At 36.6% G+C, this 17580-nt stretch overlaps 2 protein-coding genes across 2 annotated transcripts; both read right to left on the minus strand.

Moving 5' to 3' along the window:
* Positions 1-1775: 1775 nt before the first annotated feature.
* On the minus strand, positions 1776-2958 carry LOC123318458 (tubulin-specific chaperone C). Its single transcript, XM_044905079.1, has one exon. The coding sequence runs from the start codon at positions 2807-2809 to the stop codon at positions 1826-1828; it is 984 nt and encodes a 327-aa protein (XP_044761014.1). The 5' UTR covers positions 2810-2958; the 3' UTR covers positions 1776-1825.
* A 136-nt stretch (positions 2959-3094) lies between these two features.
* Positions 3095-3631, minus strand: LOC123318459. The gene is made up of 2 exons (XM_044905081.1): positions 3408-3631; positions 3095-3347 (listed from the first exon to the last, which is right to left on the minus strand). Exons 1-2 carry the CDS (start codon positions 3532-3534, stop codon positions 3220-3222), a joined length of 255 nt encoding a protein of 84 aa, XP_044761016.1. The 5' UTR covers positions 3535-3631; the 3' UTR covers positions 3095-3219.
* Positions 3632-17580: the final 13949 nt, after the last annotated feature.

Consider the following 17580-nt stretch of genomic DNA (forward strand, 5'->3'; position numbering starts at 1 on the left):
TGGAATGAGTTTTTGAATAATTTAAATACAGAATATGATGTGTATTAAATTTTCTTGAAAATATGCAATGCTTTATTGAAACGGCGTATTTGCTATACAAAAAGCAAACGGTATAAAAATATAACCGGTACAAATATGTTAACAGTATCAAAATGTAACTACCAAAAAAAAAATGAACAATATAAATATAATCAGAATAAAAATATAACCAATATAAGTTGTTTATTTTGATAGTGTCCAACCATTTTCCCTTGTAACGAAAACACATTTTCAAGTATTATTCTTGATGTCATCATGCTATATGATATATCATCATGATTACTTTCAATAATAATTATAAATTTGCCAATTGGCAAGCCCAAGATATACATATTCGATTTTTATTCAAAAATAAAAAAATTTTCATTCAAATTTTGTTTTACTTACCTGAAATACTTCTTTCGATGGAATCTAAAAAAACCGATTTTTATTAAATTGCATCAAAGAAGCCGCACTTCACACAAAGATGGATGGTATACCGTTTGTCGTAGATACCGACAAACTTGATGAAGCGCAAAAAACTCGTGGAAATAGGGATAAGCATACATTCCGACGCTCGACAGTTATAATCGAGACCTCATTCGAACATGTCGACGCCCGACAGAAATATTTATGACTTGATTGCGGCGCGTTTGAACATAATTCCTATATTTATATTATTTCTCAAAAGAAATTAAAGATTTGCTGATCTTGTGATTATTTTAGGTCCAATTCTAGGGGAGGCCAGGAATATTTATGTTTTAAGCACCGGCTCGTTACGAGGCGTATACATGAAAACCGAGTTGTGATCTCTTCATTTGCGCCCCTGCGGACCTTGCCATCTTTGTCACGCCCTAGATACGGCCCTGCCTGTTATCTGTGAACCATAGGCGTAGCCAGGGTTGAGTTTCGGGGGGGGTTTTGAAATGAAATTTTTCTGATTTTGACATATAAATTGAGACTTTTTGAAACTAATATTATGTAACTTTATTATTTCGGGGGGGGTTTGAACCCCCAAAACCCCACCCCTGGCTACGCCCGTGCTGTGAACCAAGGAGGTATGAGGTATATCTCCTTGATGTGAACAAAATACAATTGACCGCACCAATGAGTGTTACTTTGGATTGAAGAATAATTTGAAGGTTTCCCCACTATTAACACAGACTCCAGGAACTAAATGGAGTGAAATCACTTGATTCACTTGTTCGTCTTTGTCCGAACATAGGGAATGCCACGAGACTGAAGAGGACTGTAGAAATGCAATTGCTCAGTGCGTGAGAATAATTGATAAATTATCGAATATTGTTATGGATCGCTCCCTGAATCAGTTACTACACTTTGTAGTTAGTCATCAGATTGGGGACTGCGAATTTGAGGACGGTAGGCGCAGATCACTTGAAAATAGGTGAGGCAAATCGAATATAGAACCAAAAAGTATCAACTCTTGACTTGATGGAGTCGTCCAGTTCAATATTGAATAATTCATCACCCATAAATAAATTTATTCTCGCTTTGTGCGATTGCATTTACAGTCCTCTTCTTTCTCATGTTATTCCCTATTATCGGCGTTAATTTTTCGTTATCTGCTAAATAATTCTATAGATCACTGATTATATCCACAATACCAACTGAATTAAAATAAAAGAAATTTAATCAAATCAGACTCAAAATATCACATTTATAAATGAAGAAACTTCATTGATTTTTTTGTGGGGATCAATTATTTTGCCGGTGAGTGTACAATTATTTCTCAATGGTTTAATGATGCAAAAAATTTATTCAGAATATTGTATGTAACAAATACACTTCAAACTGTCCACTCAATTCTATCCTTTTCCTCCATAAAAGCCCAATTTGGGGACTGCTCGTTGGCCTTCAACCAGTTGAAATCATCAATACTCTGCCAGTTGTTCGAAGTGCCCAGACCAGATTTTTCAAAATGCTCCCCAATATTTTTATATTTCAGTTTGTAGGGTGCAACTAAAATCTCAGAACAATCTTCAATTATAGCACGGCTTGTGACATGTAGATAAATTTTTAGTTGTTTAGAACTATGCAAACGGAGTTGCTGACAAGCTATTACTAAAGTACAATTTTCACAGTTTGAAGCAAATATAGAAGTAGATACTGGACCGGATATAACTACACAATTCTTCAAGGCGTGCAAATGTAAAGTAGAAGGTGAACCTAGAATTTTGAAAGTACAATCTGAAGAATCAAACACATCAATGTTTTTCTTGAAAATTTCTTCATTCTCCAGATCTAAAATTTCATTTGATTTATTTGAAAATCCTACAGAGTTGACATCACTCAATTGTAGTTTATAAGATTTACCAGCAAAATCAGTAACATCTTTGCTTGTAATAGTTTCTTTTTCAGCTTTACTTGTTAATCTTGCTTTATTCTTAAATCCAAACCTTTTTTTTGGAAGAAGATTATCCTCAAGTTCTTTAGTTTTCTCAGTTAAATGGTGAAGAATATCATTACATTTTTTAATATCATATGTCCTTAAAAATAAGTTAGAATCGGCCACATATTTCTGCAATATTGATATCTTTTTGAATATAACATTGAAATGTTCAGCTAATTCACAAGCCGATACATTGGAACAAATTTTCTGAAGATTTTCAATTTCTGAGCATTTAGTTGAAAACTCTTCTATGAAATAATCTATTTTTTCATTATGTGCACTATTTAATTCCTTCAAGTCCTTTTGTTTCTTGATATTTTCTTTTCTCTCACTGTCTCGTTTGAAAATCAGACTAATTTTATCCTGTTCTCTTGTAGCCATTATTCTGCTTTCTTATGTAGTTGAGCTAATTCTTCTTTCGACATAAGATAAATAGGTTTATTGGATTTAGCTGAAGCTTGTAATATATCGAGGAACTTTTGATTTTTAGATCTGTCATCAGCAGTTCGATTGTCAGAACCAGATATTTCCTAAAAAATGGACCTTATGAATACAAATTAAAAAAACGCATGGGCGTTAAAAAAATACTCGATACATCTGTTTCATTGAATATAAAATCTTTATTCTAAACATATGCTCCTGGTGATTTTACAACTTGTAGTTTACCTTTCTTAATTTAGCAATTCTTTCTTCAGAGGGTGTGAGTGTTGCATACAATCCATAGCCTGTACCAGTTCCAATTATAAGCCAAAAAATCGATTTAATAAGACGATCCATTAACAAGTTTATTACTATTTCTCAGCATTCCAGTAGGCGGAGTCGATTTGCCGAATGTTGTTTTTCGAATCGAAATATTCACCCACTTTGTAATATGAATCCAATAATGATGGGTAATTATCTCTCAAGTATTTTCTGGAATCTAGGAAAGCAAAAAAGGAATTATTAGTAACAGATGTTGCGATGATTACCACACAAATACCTCTGTCAGTGTTCACTTTGTTCCACAAAGTGTAACAAAAAAGGAATCCAAAGGTTTCGGCAACGAATAATGTTATAGCTCCTCGCTTAAACCACGTTGGTACTTTCTTTGGGTCTTTTGTAAGCATAATAATTTATCTGCGAATATAATTACATAATATTCATGAAATTTAAAGCAAATATTAAACTCTATTATCTCAATCTAGGCAAGCAGTTCTCCGAAAAAATTACCTCAATGCACAGTTGTCTCTGCTCAAGTTTGTCTATGGTCTGCTCAATGTGTCAAGCACAGATCACTGGCTGTATTCGGGTTCGACTTTTGGACGGTCCGAGAATTGTTCTAAAACTGCGCATTCTCGGACTATCCGAAAGCCGAACCCGAATACAAGCACAGAACACAGAGAGATACATTGAACTCTATGGGAACATAGAGTTCAATGGAGAGATATAAGCACAGAACACTAATAACCTAATAGAGAGATATGGAAGCCATTGAACTCTATGGTTCCCATAGAGTTCAATGATGGAAGCATTGAACTCTATGGGAACTCCCATAGAGTTCAATGGATGGAAGCATCCTTAACGTCATGCGGTAATAACGTCAAGCGCTAATAACGTTACGACGCATGCGTATTTCCATTTTCAGAATAGCGGGCGGTATTAACGTTACCGCATGCCGTAACTTGTGCACACTTCAACTCTCAAATACCGCCCGTTATTCTGAAAATGGAAATATGCGTCGTAACGTTATTAGCGCTTGACGTTATTACCGCATGACGTTAAGGATGCTTCAGAGAGTTGAAGTGCGCACAGAACGTTAGCCTGAACGTAAACGTTAACGTGACAAATAACGTCAAATATAACGTTTACGTGTTGTATTTGCCGCGTTCCAGAATCTTTTCCATCTGTTACGTCAATACCGTCCAATCAGAGCGTAGATCTACGTCTATCTACGAATCAGAGCAAAGTCTACTCGCTCTCTTTCCTCCGAGATGTAATTCTGGAACTCTACATTAGTAATGAAATTTGAGTTGAAGTGCTGCCATCATAAAACGTCAGACGTTAAACATAACCTATCAATTTGGATTTTGATTTTATTTTGCTGAAACTCTCTTTTATCTAATATCTATAATATTGAGCCTCGACAGCTGGAATAATATTTGAAATATTGATGTTCTAATGATTATATGCATAATAAAGAGAATTTTCAACTTGAAAGTATTTTATTATCAATGAAATATTCAAGTGTTAGAGACATCAGAATTGCAGTGTAGTTTCAGCCATTTCCTTATGTACTGAATGTAATCTGATAACACAGTAATTTAACTTAATCCTTTTGATAACTTTCAAATCACTGCTGATTTTCGTTCATTATGAGAAAATACACAGGAAATGTAAACAATGACAGTTTGAGGTTATCGAGAATTGCATTTAACAATCAAAATTCGGCCATTCGCAAGTCATCGGTGCTACTCGTTTAACGTTCGGTTACGTACGTCGCTGTTTAAGGTATACGTGGGAGACCGCTAGTTTACGTAGGCCGTAAAGCTGACGCTAACGTTAACGTTAAAAACGAAAGAATGAGCATGCGTAGATGTCAATTATAACGTTAACGTTTACGTTCATGGCTGCACTTCAACTCTACATTGAACTCTATGGGAACTCTATGTTCCCATAGAGTTCAATGCAACTCTATTACGGTATGCGGTAACGTTAATACCGCCCGTTATTCTGAAAATGGAAATACGCATGCGTCGTAACGTTATTAGCGCTTGACGTTATTACCGCATGACGTTAAGGATGCTTCAGAGATATATATAACTATAAGAGAGTTGAAGTGCGCACAGAACGTTAGCCTGAACGTAAACGTTAACGTGACAAATAACGTCAAATATAACGTTTACGTGTTGTATTGTAATGAAATTTGAGTTGAAGTGCTGCCATCATGAAACGTCAGACGTTAAACATCCCGTCTGTTCCGATATTCCTGAACAGTACTGTCAGTATTTCAGAAACGATGCCTATTGGCCCAGTCGTTCGAGTTCTATTGTTATTCGATTGCGGGCCAGTAAAACCAGCAATATCGGAACAGGCCCATAACCTATCAATTTGGATTTTGATTTTATTTTGCTGGAACTCTCTTTTATCTAATATCTATAATATTGAGCCTCGACAGCTGGAATAATATTTGAAATATTGATGTTCTAATGATTATATGCATAATAAAGAGAATTTTCAACTTGAAAGTATCAATGAAATATTCATGTGTTAAGAGACATGAGAATTGCAGTGTAGTTTCAGCCATTTCCTTATGTACTGAATGTAATCTGATAACACAGTAATTTAACTTAATCCTTTTGATAACTTTCAAATCACTGCTGATTTCCTATAATTTTCGTTCATTATGAGAAAAAACACAGGAAATGTAAACAATGACAGTTTGAGGTTATCGAGAATTGCATTCAACAATCAAAATTCGGCCATTCGCAAGCATTGAACTCTATGGGAACCATAGAGTTCAATGTTCGCAAGTCATCGGTGCTACTCGTTTAACGTTCGGTTAACGTACGTCGATGTTTAAGGTATACGTGGGAGACCGCTAGTTTACGTAGGCCGTAAAGCTGACGCTAACGTTAACGTTAAAAACGGACGAATGAGCATGCGTAGATGTCAATTATAACGTTAACGTTTACGTTATCTATAGAGAGATATGAGAGAGTTGAAGTGCAGCCATGAACGTAAACGTTAACGTTATAATTGACATCTACGCATGCTCATTCGTCCGTTTTTAACGTTAACGTTAGCGTCAGCTTTACGGCCTACGTAAACTAGCGGTCACCCACGTATACCTTAAACATCAACGTACGTTAACCGAACGTTAAACGAGTAGCACCGATGACTTGCGAATGGCCGAATTTTGATTGTTAAATGCAATTCTCGATAACCTCAAACTGTCATTGTTTACATTTCCTGTGTATTTTCTCATAATGAACGAAAATTATAGGAAATCAGCAGTGATTTGAATGTGAATGCAGCTTTATACGCTTCTTCCATATCTCTCTTATATCTCTGCCCGACATTGAACTCTATCTCATATTCTCATAGAGTTCAATCAAAGATTAACTCCTCTTCCTCTTTGGTTCAATGCTGCCCGATGATACTGTTCGCGCGTGCGCAATTGGGATATCGAAGATCCGCTCACATCCACATGACGAAAAGTCATGATCACCATATCTCCTATATCCAAAGATATCACACAAGTAATATCTTTGCCTATATCCATTTGCCTATATTTCCTCGGGTTGTTCATTTCAAATTGACGCTTAAATCCCCACATTCCCCACCCCTTATCGATAAACGTAGCGATCGCAGCGACTCCTACCCAGAGATATATCTCTATATCTCTGCTCCAGAGATATAGATATTGTGAGGGTGGATACTCTTAAAACTGATGAGACGGTTTTTAACAAAGTTTATTGTAGTGTAGTTTCAGCCATTTCCTTATGTACTGAATGTAATCTGATAACACAGTAATTTAACTTAATCCTTTTGATAACTTTCAAATCACTGCTGATTTCCTATAATTTTCGTTCATTATGAGAAAAAACACAGGAAATGTAAACAATGACAGTTTGAGGTTATCGAGAATTGCATTCAACAATCAAAATTCGGCCATTCGCAAGCATTGAACTCTATGGGAACCATAGAGTTCAATGTTCGCAAGTCATCGGTGCTACTCGTTTAACGTTCGGTTAACGTACGTCGATGTTTAAGGTATACGTGGGAGACCGCTAGTTTACGTAGGCCGTAAAGCTGACGCTAACGTTAACGTTAAAAACGGACGAATGAGCATGCGTAGATGTCAATTATAACGTTAACGTTTACGTTATCTATAGAGAGATATGAGAGAGTTGAAGTGCAGCCATGAACGTAAACGTTAACGTTATAATTGACATCTACGCATGCTCATTCGTCCGTTTTTAACGTTAACGTTAGCGTCAGCTTTACGGCCTACGTAAACTAGCGGTCACCCACGTATACCTTAAACATCGACGTACGTTAACCGAACGTTAAACGAGTAGCACCGATGACTTGCGAATGGCCGAATTTTGATTGTTAAATGCAATTCTCGATAACCTCAAACTGTCATTGTTTACATTTCCTGTGTATTTTCTCATAATGAACGAAAATTATAGGAAATCAGCAGTGATTTGAATGTTATCAAAAGGATTAAGTTAAATTACGTTGTTATCAGATTATATTCAGTACATAAGGAAATGGCTGAATCTACACTGCAATTCTCATGTCTCTAACACTTGAACATTTCATTGATAATAAAATACTTCCAAGCTGAAAATTCTCTTTATTAGGCATATAAATCATTAGAACATCAATATTCCAAATGTTATTCCAGCTGTCGAAGCTCAATATTAGATAAAAGAGAGTTCACGCGAAACGAAAGCAAAATCAAATTGATAGGTTATGTTTAACGTCTGACGTTTCATGATGGCAGCACTTCAACTCAAATTTCATTACAACACGTAAACGTTATATTTGACGTTATTTGTCACGTTAACGTTTACGTTCAGGCTAACGTTCTGTGCGCACTTCAACTCTCTGAAGCATCCTTAACGTCATGCGGTAATAACGTCAAGCGCTAATAGAGAGTTGAAGTCATTGAACTCTATGGGAACCCATAGAGTTCAATGGTTGAAGTGCAGCCATGAACGTGAACGTTAACGTTATGATTGACATCTACGCATGCTCATTCGTCAGTTTTTAACGTTAACGTTAGCGTCAGCTTTACGGCCTTCGTAAACTAGCGGTCTCCCACGTATACCTTAAACATCGACGTACGTTAACCGAACGTTAAACGAGTAGCACCGATGACTTGCGAATGGCCGAATTTTGATTGTTAAATGCAATTCTCGATAACGTCAAACTGTCATTGTTTACATTTCCTGTGTATTTTCTCATAATGAACGAAAATTATAGGAAATCAGCAGTGATTTGAAAGTTTTCAAAAGGATTAAGTTAAATTACTTTGTTATCAGATTATATTCAGTACATAAGAAAATGGCTGAATCTACACTGCAATTCTCATGTCTCTAACACTTGAACATTTCATTGATAATAAAATACTTCCAAGCTGAAAATTCTCTTTATTAGGCATATAAATCATTAGAACATCAATATTCCAAATGTTATTCCAGCTGTCGAAGCTCAATATTATATAAAAGAGAGTTCACGCGAAACGAAAGCAAAATCAAATTGATAGGTTATGTTTAACGTCTGACGTTTCATGATGGCAGCACTTCAACTCAAATTTCATCACAACACGTAAACGTTATATCTGACGTTATTTCTCACGTTAACGTTTACGTTCAGGCTAACGTTCTGTGCGCACTTCAACTCTCTAATAACGTTACGACGCATGCGTATTTCCATTTTCAGAATAGCGGGCGGTATTAACGTTACCGCATGCCGTAACTTGTGCACACTTCAACTCTCAAATACCGCCCGTTATTCTGAAAATGGAAATATGCGTCGTAACGTTATTAGCGCTTGACGTTATTACCGCATGACGTTAAGGATGCTTCAGAGAGTTGAAGTGCGCACAGAACGTTAGCCTGAACGTAAACGTTAACGTGACAAATAACGTCAAATATAACGTTTACGTGTTGTATTTGCCGCGTTCCAGAATCTTTTCCATCTGTTACGTCAATACCGTCCAATCAGAGCGTAGATCTACGTCTATCTACGAATCAGAGCAAAGTCTACTCGCTCTCTTTCCTCCGAGATGTAATTCTGGAACTCTACATTAGTAATGAAATTTGAGTTGAAGTGCTGCCATCATAAAACGTCAGACGTTAAACATAACCTATCAATTTGGATTTTGATTTTATTTTGCTGAAACTCTCTTTTATCTAATATCTATAATATTGAGCCTCGACAGCTGGAATAATATTTGAAATATTGATGTTCTAATGATTATATGCATAATAAAGAGAATTTTCAACTTGAAAGTATTTTATTATCAATGAAATATTCAAGTGTTAGAGACATCAGAATTGCAGTGTAGTTTCAGCCATTTCCTTATGTACTGAATGTAATCTGATAACACAGTAATTTAACTTAATCCTTTTGATAACTTTCAAATCACTGCTGATTTTCGTTCATTATGAGAAAATACACAGGAAATGTAAACAATGACAGTTTGAGGTTATCGAGAATTGCATTTAACAATCAAAATTCGGCCATTCGCAAGTCATCGGTGCTACTCGTTTAACGTTCGGTTACGTACGTCGCTGTTTAAGGTATACGTGGGAGACCGCTAGTTTACGTAGGCCGTAAAGCTGACGCTAACGTTAACGTTAAAAACGAAAGAATGAGCATGCGTAGATGTCAATTATAACGTTAACGTTTACGTTCATGGCTGCACTTCAACTCTACATTGAACTCTATGGGAACTCTATGTTCCCATAGAGTTCAATGCAACTCTATTACGGTATGCGGTAACGTTAATACCGCCCGTTATTCTGAAAATGGAAATACGCATGCGTCGTAACGTTATTAGCGCTTGACGTTATTACCGCATGACGTTAAGGATGCTTCAGAGATATATATAACTATAAGAGAGTTGAAGTGCGCACAGAACGTTAGCCTGAACGTAAACGTTAACGTGACAAATAACGTCAAATATAACGTTTACGTGTTGTATTGTAATGAAATTTGAGTTGAAGTGCTGCCATCATGAAACGTCAGACGTTAAACATCCCGTCTGTTCCGATATTCCTGAACAGTACTGTCAGTATTTCAGAAACGATGCCTATTGGCCCAGTCGTTCGAGTTCTATTGTTATTCGATTGCGGGCCAGTAAAACCAGCAATATCGGAACAGGCCCATAACCTATCAATTTGGATTTTGATTTTATTTTGCTGGAACTCTCTTTTATCTAATATCTATAATATTGAGCCTCGACAGCTGGAATAATATTTGAAATATTGATGTTCTAATGATTATATGCATAATAAAGAGAATTTTCAACTTGAAAGTATCAATGAAATATTCATGTGTTAAGAGACATGAGAATTGCAGTGTAGTTTCAGCCATTTCCTTATGTACTGAATGTAATCTGATAACACAGTAATTTAACTTAATCCTTTTGATAACTTTCAAATCACTGCTGATTTCCTATAATTTTCGTTCATTATGAGAAAAAACACAGGAAATGTAAACAATGACAGTTTGAGGTTATCGAGAATTGCATTCAACAATCAAAATTCGGCCATTCGCAAGCATTGAACTCTATGGGAACCATAGAGTTCAATGTTCGCAAGTCATCGGTGCTACTCGTTTAACGTTCGGTTAACGTACGTCGATGTTTAAGGTATACGTGGGAGACCGCTAGTTTACGTAGGCCGTAAAGCTGACGCTAACGTTAACGTTAAAAACGGACGAATGAGCATGCGTAGATGTCAATTATAACGTTAACGTTTACGTTATCTATAGAGAGATATGAGAGAGTTGAAGTGCAGCCATGAACGTAAACGTTAACGTTATAATTGACATCTACGCATGCTCATTCGTCCGTTTTTAACGTTAACGTTAGCGTCAGCTTTACGGCCTACGTAAACTAGCGGTCACCCACGTATACCTTAAACATCGACGTACGTTAACCGAACGTTAAACGAGTAGCACCGATGACTTGCGAATGGCCGAATTTTGATTGTTAAATGCAATTCTCGATAACCTCAAACTGTCATTGTTTACATTTCCTGTGTATTTTCTCATAATGAACGAAAATTATAGGAAATCAGCAGTGATTTGAATGTGAATGCAGCTTTATACGCTTCTTCCATATCTCTCTTATATCTCTGCCCGACATTGAACTCTATCTCATATTCTCATAGAGTTCAATCAAAGATTAACTCCTCTTCCTCTTTGGTTCAATGCTGCCCGATGATACTGTTCGCGCGTGCGCAATTGGGATATCGAAGATCCGCTCACATCCACATGACGAAAAGTCATGATCACCATATCTCCTATATCCAAAGATATCACACAAGTAATATCTTTGCCTATATCCATTTGCCTATATTTCCTCGGGTTGTTCATTTCAAATTGACGCTTAAATCCCCACATTCCCCACCCCTTATCGATAAACGTAGCGATCGCAGCGACTCCTACCCAGAGATATATCTCTATATCTCTGCTCCAGAGATATAGATATTGTGAGGGTGGATACTCTTAAAACTGATGAGACGGTTTTTAACAAAGTTTATTGTAGTGTAGTTTCAGCCATTTCCTTATGTACTGAATGTAATCTGATAACACAGTAATTTAACTTAATCCTTTTGATAACTTTCAAATCACTGCTGATTTCCTATAATTTTCGTTCATTATGAGAAAAAACACAGGAAATGTAAACAATGACAGTTTGAGGTTATCGAGAATTGCATTCAACAATCAAAATTCGGCCATTCGCAAGCATTGAACTCTATGGTTCCCATAGAGTTCAATGTTCGCAAGTCATCGGTGCTACTCGTTTAACGTTCGGTTAACGTACGTCGATGTTTAAGGTATACGTGGGAGACCGCTAGTTTACGTAGGCCGTAAAGCTGACGCTAACGTTAACGTTAAAAACGGACGAATGAGCATGCGTAGATGTCAATTATAACGTTAACGTTTACGTTATCTATAGAGAGATATGAGAGAGTTGAAGTGCAGCCATGAACGTAAACGTTAACGTTATAATTGACATCTACGCATGCTCATTCGTCCGTTTTTAACGTTAACGTTAGCGTCAGCTTTACGGCCTACGTAAACTAGCGGTCACCCACGTATACCTTAAACATCGACGTACGTTAACCGAACGTTAAACGAGTAGCACCGATGACTTGCGAATGGCCGAATTTTGATTGTTAAATGCAATTCTCGATAACCTCAAACTGTCATTGTTTACATTTCCTGTGTATTTTCTCATAATGAACGAAAATTATAGGAAATCAGCAGTGATTTGAATGTTATCAAAAGGATTAAGTTAAATTACGTTGTTATCAGATTATATTCAGTACATAAGGAAATGGCTGAATCTACACTGCAATTCTCATGTCTCTAACACTTGAACATTTCATTGATAATAAAATACTTCCAAGCTGAAAATTCTCTTTATTAGGCATATAAATCATTAGAACATCAATATTCCAAATGTTATTCCAGCTGTCGAAGCTCAATATTAGATAAAAGAGAGTTCACGCGAAACGAAAGCAAAATCAAATTGATAGGTTATGTTTAACGTCTGACGTTTCATGATGGCAGCACTTCAACTCAAATTTCATTACAACACGTAAACGTTATATTTGACGTTATTTGTCACGTTAACGTTTACGTTCAGGCTAACGTTCTGTGCGCACTTCAACTCTCTGAAGCATCCTTAACGTCATGCGGTAATAACGTCAAGCGCTAATAGAGAGTTGAAGTCATTGAACTCTATGGGAACCCATAGAGTTCAATGGTTGAAGTGCAGCCATGAACGTGAACGTTAACGTTATGATTGACATCTACGCATGCTCATTCGTCAGTTTTTAACGTTAACGTTAGCGTCAGCTTTACGGCCTTCGTAAACTAGCGGTCTCCCACGTATACCTTAAACATCGACGTACGTTAACCGAACGTTAAACGAGTAGCACCGATGACTTGCGAATGGCCGAATTTTGATTGTTAAATGCAATTCTCGATAACGTCAAACTGTCATTGTTTACATTTCCTGTGTATTTTCTCATAATGAACGAAAATTATAGGAAATCAGCAGTGATTTGAAAGTTTTCAAAAGGATTAAGTTAAATTACTTTGTTATCAGATTATATTCAGTACATAAGAAAATGGCTGAATCTACACTGCAATTCTCATGTCTCTAACACTTGAACATTTCATTGATAATAAAATACTTCCAAGCTGAAAATTCTCTTTATTAGGCATATAAATCATTAGAACATCAATATTCCAAATGTTATTCCAGCTGTCGAAGCTCAATATTATATAAAAGAGAGTTCACGCGAAACGAAAGCAAAATCAAATTGATAGGTTATGTTTAACGTCTGACGTTTCATGATGGCAGCACTTCAACTCAAATTTCATCACAACACGTAAACGTTATATCTGACGTTATTTCTCACGTTAACGTTTACGTTCAGGCTAACGTTCTGTGCGCACTTCAACTCTCTAATAACGTTACGACGCATGCGTATTTCCATTTTCAGAATAGCGGGCGGTATTAACGTTACCGCATGCCGTAACTTGTGCACACTTCAACTCTCAAATACCGCCCGTTATTCTGAAAATGGAAATATGCGTCGTAACGTTATTAGCGCTTGACGTTATTACCGCATGACGTTAAGGATGCTTCAGAGAGTTGAAGTGCGCACAGAACGTTAGCCTGAACGTAAACGTTAACGTGACAAATAACGTCAAATATAACGTTTACGTGTTGTATTTGCCGCGTTCCAGAATCTTTTCCATCTGTTACGTCAATACCGTCCAATCAGAGCGTAGATCTACGTCTATCTACGAATCAGAGCAAAGTCTACTCGCTCTCTTTCCTCCGAGATGTAATTCTGGAACTCTACATTAGTAATGAAATTTGAGTTGAAGTGCTGCCATCATAAAACGTCAGACGTTAAACATAACCTATCAATTTGGATTTTGATTTTATTTTGCTGAAACTCTCTTTTATCTAATATCTATAATATTGAGCCTCGACAGCTGGAATAATATTTGAAATATTGATGTTCTAATGATTATATGCATAATAAAGAGAATTTTCAACTTGAAAGTATTTTATTATCAATGAAATATTCAAGTGTTAGAGACATCAGAATTGCAGTGTAGTTTCAGCCATTTCCTTATGTACTGAATGTAATCTGATAACACAGTAATTTAACTTAATCCTTTTGATAACTTTCAAATCACTGCTGATTTTCGTTCATTATGAGAAAATACACAGGAAATGTAAACAATGACAGTTTGAGGTTATCGAGAATTGCATTTAACAATCAAAATTCGGCCATTCGCAAGTCATCGGTGCTACTCGTTTAACGTTCGGTTACGTACGTCGCTGTTTAAGGTATACGTGGGAGACCGCTAGTTTACGTAGGCCGTAAAGCTGACGCTAACGTTAACGTTAAAAACGAAAGAATGAGCATGCGTAGATGTCAATTATAACGTTAACGTTTACGTTCATGGCTGCACTTCAACTCTACATTGAACTCTATGGGAACTCTATGTTCCCATAGAGTTCAATGCAACTCTATTACGGTATGCGGTAACGTTAATACCGCCCGTTATTCTGAAAATGGAAATACGCATGCGTCGTAACGTTATTAGCGCTTGACGTTATTACCGCATGACGTTAAGGATGCTTCAGAGATATATATAACTATAAGAGAGTTGAAGTGCGCACAGAACGTTAGCCTGAACGTAAACGTTAACGTGACAAATAACGTCAAATATAACGTTTACGTGTTGTATTGTAATGAAATTTGAGTTGAAGTGCTGCCATCATGAAACGTCAGACGTTAAACATCCCGTCTGTTCCGATATTCCTGAACAGTACTGTCAGTATTTCAGAAACGATGCCTATTGGCCCAGTCGTTCGAGTTCTATTGTTATTCGATTGCGGGCCAGTAAAACCAGCAATATCGGAACAGGCCCATAACCTATCAATTTGGATTTTGATTTTATTTTGCTGGAACTCTCTTTTATCTAATATCTATAATATTGAGCCTCGACAGCTGGAATAATATTTGAAATATTGATGTTCTAATGATTATATGCATAATAAAGAGAATTTTCAACTTGAAAGTATCAATGAAATATTCATGTGTTAAGAGACATGAGAATTGCAGTGTAGTTTCAGCCATTTCCTTATGTACTGAATGTAATCTGATAACACAGTAATTTAACTTAATCCTTTTGATAACTTTCAAATCACTGCTGATTTCCTATAATTTTCGTTCATTATGAGAAAAAACACAGGAAATGTAAACAATGACAGTTTGAGGTTATCGAGAATTGCATTCAACAATCAAAATTCGGCCATTCGCAAGCATTGAACTCTATGGGAACCATAGAGTTCAATGTTCGCAAGTCATCGGTGCTACTCGTTTAACGTTCGGTTAACGTACGTCGATGTTTAAGGTATACGTGGGAGACCGCTAGTTTACGTAGGCCGTAAAGCTGACGCTAACGTTAACGTTAAAAACGGACGAATGAGCATGCGTAGATGTCAATTATAACGTTAACGTTTACGTTATCTATAGAGAGATATGAGAGAGTTGAAGTGCAGCCATGAACGTAAACGTTAACGTTATAATTGACATCTACGCATGCTCATTCGTCCGTTTTTAACGTTAACGTTAGCGTCAGCTTTACGGCCTACGTAAACTAGCGGTCACCCACGTATACCTTAAACATCGACGTACGTTAACCGAACGTTAAACGAGTAGCACCGATGACTTGCGAATGGCCGAATTTTGATTGTTAAATGCAATTCTCGATAACCTCAAACTGTCATTGTTTACATTTCCTGTGTATTTTCTCATAATGAACGAAAATTATAGGAAATCAGCAGTGATTTGAATGTGAATGCAGCTTTATACGCTTCTTCCATATCTCTCTTATATCTCTGCCCGACATTGAACTCTATCTCATATTCTCATAGAGTTCAATCAAAGATTAACTCCTCTTCCTCTTTGGTTCAATGCTGCCCGATGATACTGTTCGCGCGTGCGCAATTGGGATATCGAAGATCCGCTCACATCCACATGACGAAAAGTCATGATCACCATATCTCCTATATCCAAAGATATCACACAAGTAATATCTTTGCCTATATCCATTTGCCTATATTTCCTCGGGTTGTTCATTTCAAATTGACGCTTAAATCCCCACATTCCCCACCCCTTATCGATAAACGTAGCGATCGCAGCGACTCCTACCCAGAGATATATCTCTATATCTCTGCTCCAGAGATATAGATATTGTGAGGGTGGATACTCTTAAAACTGATGAGACGGTTTTTAACAAAGTTTATTGTAGTGTAGTTTCAGCCATTTCCTTATGTACTGAATGTAATCTGATAACACAGTAATTTAACTTAATCCTTTTGATAACTTTCAAATCACTGCTGATTTCCTATAATTTTCGTTCATTATGAGAAAAAACACAGGAAATGTAAACAATGACAGTTTGAGGTTATCGAGAATTGCATTCAACAATCAAAATTCGGCCATTCGCAAGCATTGAACTCTATGGGAACCATAGAGTTCAATGTTCGCAAGTCATCGGTGCTACTCGTTTAACGTTCGGTTAACGTACGTCGATGTTTAAGGTATACGTGGGAGACCGCTAGTTTACGTAGGCCGTAAAGCTGACGCTAACGTTAACGTTAAAAACGGACGAATGAGCATGCGTAGATGTCAATTATAACGTTAACGTTTACGTTATCTATAGAGAGATATGAGAGAGTTGAAGTGCAGCCATGAACGTAAACGTTAACGTTATAATTGACATCTACGCATGCTCATTCGTCCGTTTTTAACGTTAACGTTAGCGTCAGCTTTACGGCCTACGTAAACTAGCGGTCACCCACGTATACCTTAAACATCGACGTACGTTAACCGAACGTTAAACGAGTAGCACCGATGACTTGCGAATGGCCGAATTTTGATTGTTAAATGCAATTCTCGATAACCTCAAACTGTCATTGTTTACATTTCCTGTGTATTTTCTCATAATGAACGAAAATTATAGGAAATCAGCAGTGATTTGAATGTTATCAAAAGGATTAAGTTAAATTACGTTGTTATCAGATTATATTCAGTACATAAGGAAATGGCTGAATCTACACTGCAATTCTCATGTCTCTAACACTTGAACATTTCATTGATAATAAAATACTTCCAAGCTGAAAATTCTCTTTATTAGGCATATAAATCATTAGAACATCAATATTCCAAATGTTATTCCAGCTGTCGAAGCTCAATATTAGATAAAAGAGAGTTCACGCGAAACGAAAGCAAAATCAAATTGATAGGTTATGTTTAACGTCTGACGTTTCATGATGGCAGCACTTCAACTCAAATTTCATTACAACACGTAAACGTTATATTTGA

Source organism: Coccinella septempunctata, chromosome 8, assembly GCF_907165205.1.
Source record: "Coccinella septempunctata chromosome 8, icCocSept1.1, whole genome shotgun sequence".
NCBI classification, from domain to species: Eukaryota; Metazoa; Arthropoda; class Insecta; order Coleoptera; family Coccinellidae; genus Coccinella; species Coccinella septempunctata.